Source organism: Eutrigla gurnardus, assembly GCF_963514095.1.
Source record: "Eutrigla gurnardus genome assembly, chromosome: 6".
In the NCBI taxonomy this organism is placed as follows: Eukaryota; Metazoa; Chordata; class Actinopteri; order Perciformes; family Triglidae; genus Eutrigla; species Eutrigla gurnardus.
Window position 1 is genome coordinate 17,251,536 of NC_139920.1, and position 10,978 is coordinate 17,262,513.

The 10,978-nt window shown below is 42.1% G+C and overlaps 1 protein-coding gene across 5 annotated transcripts; it reads right to left on the bottom strand.

The window, feature by feature from the left end:
• Positions 1 to 49: 49 nt before the first annotated feature.
• On the bottom strand, positions 50 to 9,198 carry ifi44g (interferon induced protein 44g). Of its 5 annotated transcripts, none has more exons than XM_084012312.1 (8): positions 8,977 to 9,198; positions 8,175 to 8,323; positions 7,652 to 7,700; positions 7,303 to 7,498; positions 6,628 to 6,774; positions 1,329 to 1,500; positions 986 to 1,086; positions 50 to 449 (listed from the first exon to the last, which is right to left on the bottom strand). In XM_084012312.1, the coding sequence occupies exons 1-8, from the start codon at positions 9,003 to 9,005 to the stop codon at positions 258 to 260; spliced, it is 1,035 nt and encodes a 344-aa protein (XP_083868438.1). In that variant the 5' UTR covers positions 9,006 to 9,198; the 3' UTR covers positions 50 to 257. The 5 variants fall into 5 exon arrangements, with proteins under 5 accessions (XP_083868438.1, XP_083868436.1, XP_083868440.1 ...); XM_084012310.1 differs by having other exon boundaries at positions 6,628 to 6,780; positions 8,977 to 9,144; XM_084012314.1 differs by having other exon boundaries at positions 6,628 to 6,780; positions 7,652 to 7,697; positions 8,244 to 8,323; positions 8,977 to 9,142.
• Between the last annotated feature and the right edge of the window lie 1,780 nt (positions 9,199 to 10,978).

Below are 10,978 nucleotides of genomic sequence, written 5' to 3' on the forward strand. Positions count from 1 at the left end.
TTCTTGCATGTGGGCCACCAGCTTGACATAAAGACGCTTACAAATAAAATATCACAAACTTTTTATTTTATTCTCAATTATAACATTTGGTCCATTATCCTTTTGTAAATGACATGACGAGAAAGGTAGTTAGTTTAAAGCCATAACACATTGCATTTTAAGGGAGATTATATTGAAGCAAACAAATCCTGCACACCACATTCCTTGTCATTCATATTTTTAGAAAAGCATATCCTACATTTACAGAAATGAAAGTTTTATGGCATGTTTGGCCCTGTGTATTGAGGAGCATTGACCTGGAAGTACAGGTCAGCGTACTGCAGGATGTGGTCGACAGCACTAAGCAGAAGCACATCAGTGTTCACATCCAGGTTCAGCTCTGATGAGTAGTTCTTCACCGGGATGATGTAGGAGGTAGACATACCCAACAAAGCTCCAGCTTTAGACATCTACAACACACAAATGCACACCAAACAAACTAATGTATTAGAAAGGCAGGGCAATTGTAATTTGTCAAATTTTCCAAAATTTGTTGGTTTGAAATTTGATAATGTAAATGTAAATATGAAGGCACCATCTTATTTTGGATTATATACCCATACTGTCTGTATATCTTTGACTACTTCACTAATTTATTGTTAAAAGGATTGAAATAACCTGTTTATTTTGCATCCACATTGTAGACCACACAGAATCCTACTGAGATTAAAAGGTTACATGAAAATTCATCAATCTATCAATCCATCAATCCATCACCCATCATATGTAACCACTTATCCTGTTAAGGCATGAGGGAGGCTGTGTGACACTCTAGTTATGCATAATCAAAACAAATTCTATCCTCACAAGGATAACACAATCCAGTCACAAAGTTTAAAAAAATATATCGGAAGTTGTTGCATCTGTAATATTTTGATGTGCTAATAATTCAGCATTCTGTCCTCACAAGCATGTTCATAGGTATGTTGATGACATATTAACCTACCATGTCCTGAATTATTTTGCTCTTGTAAACATGAGTAACATTTTTGGCCGTTCCTAGACATATTTTGTCAATGTTGGTCAGCAGGGCCACCTGGTGAACACCTAACAGACAAAATAACAGACAAAATACAGTGTTGTCATTGAGGTTTCATTGTAATAAAACAGCTTTTAATTACATTAAAGGTTTCAAGCCCAAAAGTTGTGATGCACATCAGTCTTTGCAGTTCTAATCGTAGCAAAAGCCACTAAAATTCAACAAAATTAACTGACGGAAGAACAGCTCTTCCACTTTGGTTTCAAAAGTCAAAGGTGTGTGTGAAAATGCTTGTTAGTCCTTTTCATACCGAGGTCACAGAGGTGCTCTCTGAGCTGCTGGAAGGTGGTGGTGAGGTCTTTAGGGTAGGTCAGGATTTTAGAGCCGTCCACCACAAAGGCCACACAATGGATCTTGTCTTTAAGGCTTGGCCTCTTCACGTAGCCCAAAGTTTCAGACCTCACTGGCTGAGCTGGGCTAAACTGAGGGAAATGAAGACCAACACAACTCATATTGAGTGTTAGGACTAAATCAAAAGTACAACTAAGGCCAACAGGAATTTAATTAGTTTCTCAGGTTTTTAGTCACAAGTCAAAGGAAAGTACTACACACAAAATAAGTTTGACCTGATGATGGTACTATATGAAAAGAGGATCAACATTTTTTTTTTTTTTTACAATTTATCCATAGGGGAACATTAAAGGAAAAGTTCGGAATTTTGGACATAGGACCTCATTTCCAACTTACCCGAGATGATATAGGTCGGTGGAGACCGTTTTCAGCACAATTGGTCCAGTCCTTATAGTTGCACAAGTCACCGTTGCTAAGATGGTGTTGAGCTAGCGCACGTCAACGGTAACATCCAGCCTGTCACTAAAAACAGCTTTAACTGCTCCGCAGAACACCCGAGACAAATGTATTATAACGTCGGACTATCGATGTACATGTCAGTGTTGGTAGAATAATTTTAGAAATTAAACCAACCTTGCATTTTCAATGATAAAACATTTTGAGGGACTAGTTTCTCAGCAGCAGCGGAATTTTACTTTGCGTGTTAGTAGTAGTCAGGCCCGTAGCCAGCTATGAGGTCACCGAGGTCTGGACCTCGGTAAAAATTTCTGAGAAAAAAAAAAAAAGTGGGCCCCGAACAGCATATTAACACACCGCTACCGGACAGCTTTTATTTTGAAACCACAGGAAGTTATCTATCGGCGTAAGTCGCGGGAAATTTACAGAGGAGATGACCACAGACTGCGAGTTGACAGGTGAGTGACAGCTTTTAAATATTATGCTACAAGCAGAACAAGTTAAACCAATGATCGACGCGATCCAACAGTGTAAACTTGCAGTATTGATCCACTATTTTCGGTCTTAGTCGACACAGTATGCTAAGTAGCCGAACGTATGAGGAGCGTTCGGATGGAGTCCGGCAGATAGCAGTCAGACCGGGTGACATTCAAGTAGACGAGAGAGCGATGGTAAAACTTGGGGGAGGTCGGCAAAATATATTGTGGACGGTCACGGGAACGCTAAACGTCCGACTCCCGAGATAAAATATTTTGCCGGCTGCCCTGCCGGTATCTCACCGCGAGTTGGTAACCTAAAGGCGGGTCCACACCGCACCGACTGCCCGACTCGCGTCGGTAAATGAAGTCGGGCTACTTAATATGGCCGACTCGAATGGCGGATTACACATTTGAATCGGCTGAAATGAACGCCGACGTGGGCCGATTCGAGCGACCACACCAAGGAGACTCATGTCACGGACGCCGACTCTCTCAAAGACGCCGATTTTCGGTCCGGTGTGGACCCGCCTTAATTAAGGCTCATAGGGTAGCAAGTGTGTGTATGTGTAAACAATAAGATAATAAGTGATCATGATGAGAACAGTCTCTCTCTCATAGGCCATGCATAGGCTTATAATGTTAGGCCTATGTATATAATCAATAAGGTCTAATCAACCTCTTTTGATTTCCCCCTAGAGAAGAAAAAAAACAAATCAGTGTCTGAAGAGAGTGAAAAATGTCAAAAAGAAAAAAAAATCAACAGGGTACGCTGGATTCATTTCTTCAAAAGAAAAACAGGCCCAGTGAAAATGAGGACAGAGAAGGGGAGAATGAGCAGAGGAAACAGGAGGATAGAAAGAAGTGCGGAGCTTCTGCAAAGAGTGGAGAAGAGACAGGACAGAGCAAAGAACTATGTGGAAAGACAGGAGAGACGAGAGATAGTGGAGAGAGGAGAGGAGAAGAGATAGGGCAGAGTGGAAAACCAAGTGGAATGGATGGACAGAGAGAATGGAGTGGAGAATCAGGAGGACCAGTTCAGTCAGAACAACAGAGGGGACCAGAAACAGTGACACAGACAGGAGAACAAAGACAACCAGCAGCACAGACAGGAGAGAGAGCTCAGACAGCAAAACAGAGAGAGGGTGGGAAAATCCAGAGAGGACCAGGACATAGAGGACCAGAAAACAGGCAGAATGAAACGGTTGCCTTGGATGCTCTGGATCCTGTGATCTATAAAAATAAAATAATGCAGGGTCTCATATTAACTGACGAAGACAAAACATGTTTGCTGCAAAATAAGTGGGTGCCAGCAGGACATCATAGCTATCCCCAGCGGGATTTTGGCGGAAAGCAGCTAAAATATAATGTCTTGTGGGAAAAAAAATATGAATGGCTTCGGTACTCTCCTAATGAAGATGCTGCATACTGTGCACATTGCCTTGCCTTCAACAATGTCAGGGGCAACTTCAGTTTCATAACTAAAGGTTTCACTGACTGGAAAAATGCCATTGGGGAAAAAAGAGGCATCCTCCCAAAGCACAACGTGTCCATTGGCCATCAAAAAGCCACAGAAATGGCTGAAAACTTCTTCTCTATAGTTCAAGGGGGAAAAAAAGACATAAGATCAACAATAAGTGCAAATTATGAGGAAAAGGTGAAGAAAAATCGTCAGACTCTCCTATCTATTCTCGACGTAATTGTGTGCCTTGGCCAAAGAAACGTGGCTTTTCGGGGGAGCTGGGAGGGGGAGAGTGAGAGAGGGAATTTCCGCTACTTTGTAGATTGGAAATCTGAATTTGATTCGGCCCTAAAAAAACATCTTGAAACTTCACCTAGAAATGCCATGTATCTATCACCTGCAATTCAAAATGAGATGATAGAATGCTGTGCAACTGATATTAGAGAGACCTTACTAAAGAAAATAAAGGAGGCTAAGTTTTTCTCTGTCCTTGCTGATGAATCCGTGGACATCAGTGGCACTCAGCAGATGTCAATATGTATCCGCTATGTCAGTGACAAGGACACGGAAACTGAGATAAGGGAGGACTTCCTTGGTTTCTGTCCCCTCCCCAAACAAGATTCAGCCACCATTAGTGAAGCCATTCTCAGGCAGCTCACAGAGATGGGTCTTGAGGCGAGTTTACTTAGGGGTCAGGGATATGATGGAGCCGCCACAATGAGTGGACGAGTCAGTGGGGTCCAAACAAGAGTCCAGGAGCAGTATCCAAGGGCGGTGTACACCCACTGTAGGAGCCATGCGCTCAATTTGGTAGTGGTACATGGATGTGCTGACATTCCTGTAGTGAGGAACACCATGGCAGTTGTGGAAAAAATAGCTGTTTTTTTCTCAGCCTCAGGTGCAAGAAAAGCTGCCTTAAAGGAACATTGCTCGGGCGACCAATCCAAGCTCAAAAAGTCAGGGATACCTTTGATGTCTGACACGAGATGGGGCACTAGAGGAAAAACAATGCGTGCTTTTGTTGAAAAGTTCAGTGCTGTCCACTCAACTTTGAGAACCCTGGAAACTGAGCACACATCTGTCTCTGGAAAGGCCTACAACCTCCGGCAGAGTATTGAGTCCTTTGAGACCATCATCAGTGCTGTCATTACAGACTATGTTCTAGGTTACATGCAACCACTAACAACACAACTGCAGGCTACTAACCTGGACATAGTATCTGCATATCAAGAGGCCAGAAATGTCCGCAATGTTATTGCACAACAAAGATGTGAGCAAGCTTTTAGTGTCTGCTTTCAAAAGGCAGTTGACCTGGCTAAATCTGTCGATGTGGTGCCAAGCAAACGCAGAATCTCTGTCAAACAGTTTCAGGGCAAACATTCCCTCAGAATCAGTGGAAGACCACTACAGGATAAATCTATTCTTTCCTTTTATAGAACACATCATGAGTGAGCTGGAATGCAGATTTGCTCAAAGAAATGAGCCAGCCATGGTTGCAGCGTACCTGGTGCCAGCAGATCTGAAAAAGCTCACTGAAGAAAGGGAGGCAGAGCTCCTCCAGTGGTACCACCAAGACCTGCCTGATGCTGCGACTGTGGAACAAGAGCTGAAACGGTGGAGGTACAAATTCCAGTCCATCACCGAGCAACTGCCATCCACAGCGCTGGAAACCCTCCAGACTACAAGCATGGTCTTCTTTCCTAACATTGACTGCATGTTGAGAATATTCCTCACAATCCCAGTGACAACATGTGCTTGTGAAAGGTCCTTCTCAGCAATGAGAAGGCTGAAGACATGGCTGAGAGCCAGTATGACAGATGACAGACTCACTGGACTGGCTCTCATGCACGTCCACTGGAAGGTCAAAATTGACAGGGAGAGGGTCCTGAGACGGTGGGACTCTTCTGGCCACAGAAGGATCCACTTAGCCTTCAACTCCAAAAGGTAATTCATGTTATACAGATTCTCTGTTGCAAATGTACTCGGGGTGATCATTTTAACTTATGTTTGTGTATTCTATGTCATTTCAGAGGGCCAATGCAGAGAGAGGAGCATGTGGAGGATGACTGACTGACACACACACACACACACACACACTCACACACACACACACACACTGCACAATAAAAAAAAAAATCTTTTTGCCAACAAGTGTATCAGTGTACTTATTTTTGTAAGTGACATTTTGGTATGGTTTGTGCAAAAACTGGTAAAAGGGGTGTCTTTCCTGGGACGGACCTCACTAATTTTGAGATCCTGGCTACGGCCCTGGTAGTAGTGCGTAAAAACGAAACCTAAGCGCCCTACAGTCGTGACAGCTAGTACTCGTAGCAGTGTTAAAACATTTTTTTAAATTATTCTACCAACACTGACATGTACATCGATAGTCCGACGTTATAATACATTTGTCTCGGGTGTTCTGCGGAGCAGTTAAAGCTGTTTTTAGTGACAGGCTGGATGTTACCATTGACGTGCGCTAGCTCAACACCAGCTTAGCAACACTGACTTGTGCAACTATAAGGACTGGACCAATTGTGCTGAAAACGGTCTCCACCGACCTATATCATCTCGGGTAAGTTGGAAATGAGGTCCTATGTCCAAAATTCCGAACTTTTCCTTTAATGTCTGTTCCAAATTTCATGTAAATGCAACCAATAGTGGTCAAGACATTTTAGTCAAAACCACAAATGTTAACCTCATGGTGCTCGAGGGAAGGTCAGAGGATCCTCTGGAAATCATGAGTACCTGCATAAAATGTTGTGCCAATCAATCTGGCGGTTGGTTAGATATTTCAGTCTTGTCTCAAAAACCACAGCAATGCTGCAGGCTGAACACTACAATAATACAATATTGATCTTGCTTACCTTGTGTCCGTCAGGTACGTGACCCTTAACGACGGACAGAATGTCATGGAGAGTCAGTCCGGTCATCTCTCCACCACCCAGGCCCGCAATATCGCTCAGCACCAGTCCAGTAGGATCCTCTCCCTCCTGACCATGGATGCTGAAGGACTGCAGCTGACACATAAAAACAAAGTTAATGGCACGTACACCTAAAGCATGGGAACAGAAACCTGCTGATTGGTTTGCACCACACACTGTTTTCTGATGAACATAACTTGTTCAGTTTTGCCTTTATGTCGCTTTTTGTGTTTATACTGTCTTTTAGTGTATATATTATCCTCTCCTAATTGAACGCGCAAGCTCATTGTTAACTTGAAACAAATATGGAACATTGGGGAGTTTACCTAGTTGCTAACTTCAAGACCAAAAGATCGTGTCCAAGGAGTAGAGGCTTGGAAGTGGAAATTTATGACAAACCCAGTCTTTCTCAACGTAAGGGTGAATTGCTAAGTGGGCCCTCTTCCAGTAGTGATTCAGTGTCTTGTTCAAAGTCAAGATGAAACCAACTCTCTTTTCATTATCTCCCCCCATTTTTAGACACGCAACAATGCATTTAAGCTCATTTTGTTCCCGCCTCCCTCCAACACATTATGCCAATCATTTTAGTGAGTTCTCTCTCTTACTGCTCCCCTTTACCTTCTTGGTGAAGCTGGTTGTGGAGGAGCCCACCATGGCCTGGTTGATGACTCTTCCATGAAACACCGACTGGACCGAACTGATGAAGCTAGACTTTCCAGAACCAACCGGACCCAGGAGGAGAATGTGAGCCTGAGTCGCCTCGCAGCTGCTCGGCCTGTAGGAGCTGATGGTCTTCATCAGGCTCGTCTTTCGTCTATATTCAAATTCAAGATACTTGCTGTTTAGAATCATTTGAATAAGTAGAATAAAGACAGAATGTACTTATCTAAATAAGTTCCCTTTAAATGAACAGAAATATATTAATTTGACTGCTTTAAACTGACTTGAATGGCAAAGTTTTACTCACTCTTCTGTCCACTCCATGTCTCTCCATTGAGGTTCATTTGGTGGAGCTGCTGAGGAGAGTTGAAGACTTGATAAGGTTTAATGAAATGCCCTGTTTGCCATGTTGTCTTATGATGACAAATCTCAGTTCAGATACTCTACGTGAATATACAGAGGTATAAGGCCACGTACTGTATAGCGACACACCAGGCTGGTAACCTACTGTACTGTATGTAAAAACTGTATGCAGAGAAAGTCGGCCATACAGCTGTTATGCGTAGGGTCGTGAAAATGTACAAGTGTACAAAGAAGGCTGAAAGAGTTTCTCTTTTTTTGTCTCGAACGAGGAGTTTTTCTTTTTAGACACCATTATGTGATTTTGTTATATGTTGCATGAAGGGTTTTGATGCAGGCCTTTACGGAATCCTATTTTCAAACTGGGCCTGGTTTTTTAATAATGCATCCAAACAAATATAAGAGAAGCCTTCATATTTACTAGCAGTGCTGGTCTTTGACAGCTTTCTGGTTGTGGGACTGTAGTTTACCTCGGAATGCAAACAAAGGTGCTTTCAATATTTTCTCTCTTGATTTGACATCTGGAAAGTTCCGGCTACCTGCATCCATGAAGCTTAAAGGTTTGACTGAAGCAGATGTATCTGTGGACGATGTGACTCCAATATTAAAGCCGCCCAAGCTGATGGGGAAAACAAACACAAGCATGCATCAGAGCTAGAGATAAGATAAAGCAAAAGAGCAGAAATTAACCGATTGAAAGAGTCTGCAATAGAACTCAACAAAAATAAAACATGGCAATTAGCAAAATGCAGCTGAAACATTTGACCCATGACCTTCTTCCATAAACAGGTCCTGGTCCTGTATTTTTTGTTTTTTTAAGTGTCCAAATCCTTCCTTTCTGAAAATCCTGTGAGATCTAGGGCAAATTTGAGTGCACTCCAATAATTGTAAACCAATTAGTAAGCCAGTGTCATTGTTTAAAATCAGCTTTATTTTCTAGAAATATTTATACAAAATTGAGTTTTCCCAAGAAATCAACTCAATGTTTTTAAGTATGTTTTAAGGATATATATTTATGTGTATAGATACCTAAATGTACAGCTTACCCTCCCAGTTCTTTGTAAAAACCGACTTAAACCAACTAGTTATCAAACTAGCTAACTAACTAAGTAGCTGCAGTTTCACCCAATCTGCAAACATTAAGCGATTAAGAGCCTGGGATTTATGTCTCCCACCACACAGAGCAGTTACAGTTCAAACGGGTCAAAAATCAACATCAGCAGAACTGCCAAACTTTGTGACACTTAATTAGCTTAAAATCTTAAATATTACCCCACATATCCGAATGATTTCTGCTCCATAGCCGATGGACGTAGAAGCGGCGAATAACTCAACTGAACCAGGACACAACGAGAGACTGAAACCGAGACGGGATCCCTTTCCGAGGAATAGAAAGTGAAACCTAACTGTCAGACAAAGACAGCTACCGCCAGGATGGGGAAATAACTGCAGAGGAACTGGCACTTCCTTGCTAGTTTGTTGTGGTCCTGGACTCCTGGTCCAGAAGGTCCAGACCTTTGACCTCCCGCAGTTCCAGTTGAGTGACATTCGGTCTGATATCAGTCAAAGCTTGCTGCTCTCTCCAAACAACAAGCATGAACACGACACATGCTTTTGGGGCACTTTTGTTGAAGTTTGCTTACCGAGTAGACTATCAATTTATATGAATTGAGGATCTTTATTACCAAATGACATGATTCATAATACAATTATCATTTCCTGACTGATGAAACTGATTACACTGGATGGAAAAAGCGCTATGAAATATTTGTTGCGAAGTCTATAATGCATTCAATTACAAAAACAAACCAAATGTGCACTTTCCTCAGAGTTTAGACCTCGCTTTCTATGAATCTCCCTGAGGAGGAGGTACGTTTAACACCTTCATCCTCAAACTTGAGTGCACATGACAGCATGTTGTCAAATTTAACACACAAGCCCAACATATGACCTTTCCTTCACCTAACACATTCACACAACAGGGGGGTGACACCGAGTTTGTGATACTACAGCAACCTAATATGGAGCAGGTTGTCATCACAGAGGGACAACAGGTTGCTCATAGAGATGTTAATCATGAGAAGGTAGACTGACTGTGATGAGATCAGAAACATACAGGGGAGGATTTCAACATGCCAAATGGACTTGTGTGTATTTTAAGAGCAAACATCAGATCTTAAATGTCCTAAAGGGTACATTAAGAATGACGTGGAAAAGTTGCTGATATAACTAGTAACTACTTGTTAAAGCAATATAATTGGGGATGAGGACTACTGAGGACAGCTGAGCAGGCCTTGGTCATTACATTTAGATATATGCCTGATCAAGCCAGTGGGGCCAGCATGGTAGATACAGATACAATGTAGATTGCCTGTAAGAGGGCCCAGGAGATTAATGACGATACAGCCTGATACACAATGCAGGGTCTTATCATAAGTCAAAACATAATTTAACATGAATCATAGTTATCATTGTAGAGTATTTTTTAACTATATACATATATACTCATCTTATTCACTAGGGGGTGCTCTCGTCTTGTAGTTGAAGCTCCAGTCTTGTGGTTGAAGCTTAGATACTGACCTGCTACCTATCAGAGGTCAATCTGTGGACACACCTCCACACCAAGACCAGAACTCCCACAGAGGAGGAAAACGTGTCTTGGCACACAGTCACTCTCATCACTCGGTAGCTTTTAATAACTGAATGTTTTGATCTGATCTGCAATTGATTGCGGGGATTGCTATTCCTTGGATAAAAAAAATTGTTTTTTTGTTTTGTGTGTGTGAGTGTGTCTCTTTCTCTCGCTCTTCTGAGACTTTGTAGTTATGCAGCTTTTACTGTGGATGAAAAAAAATGGAGCTAAGTTAAAGATCACTCAGGAACATTTCTCACACATGTCCATATTTATGCATAATTCCCATGTTGTCAGGGTAGTCAGCAGACTTTTGCCCCACCTTCACCTCCTGGTGTTCATCAAAGCTTCAGATTGTGATTCAGATCCAGGTCCAGGTCCAGCGAGGCCCTCAGGAATCCTGCAGGAGATCACATCAATCACCAAAAAAAAAATCACCAAATCATGTTTTATATCACCAGACTCCATCTAGGAAATGCAGGCTTCTTGGGATCTAAGATATTTTTATTTCAATGGTTTACACAGTAATACTGGTACAACCTGTAACTCATGTACTGAACCCATTCTGTTAAAAACACATTTCCTGCATGACACTACACCCAATTCTCTAACATTTGGCACAATCTTCATGAATGTAATCCC

What these genes read in the sequence shown, in the direction of transcription:
- ifi44g (XM_084012310.1), bottom strand. Translation starts at nt 9,005, where the DNA reads ATGGAGCAGAAATCATTCGGATATGTGGG. An exon ending in AAATCATTCGGATATGTGGG is followed by an intron (nt 8,324 to 8,976) that starts GTAATATTTAAG and finishes TTTCCCCATCAG; the next exon opens with CTTGGGCGGCTTTAATATTG. An exon ending in GCAAAATAATTCAGGACATG is followed by an intron (nt 450 to 985) that starts GTAGGTTAATAT and finishes TGTGTGTTGTAG; the next exon opens with ATGTCTAAAGCTGGAGCTTT.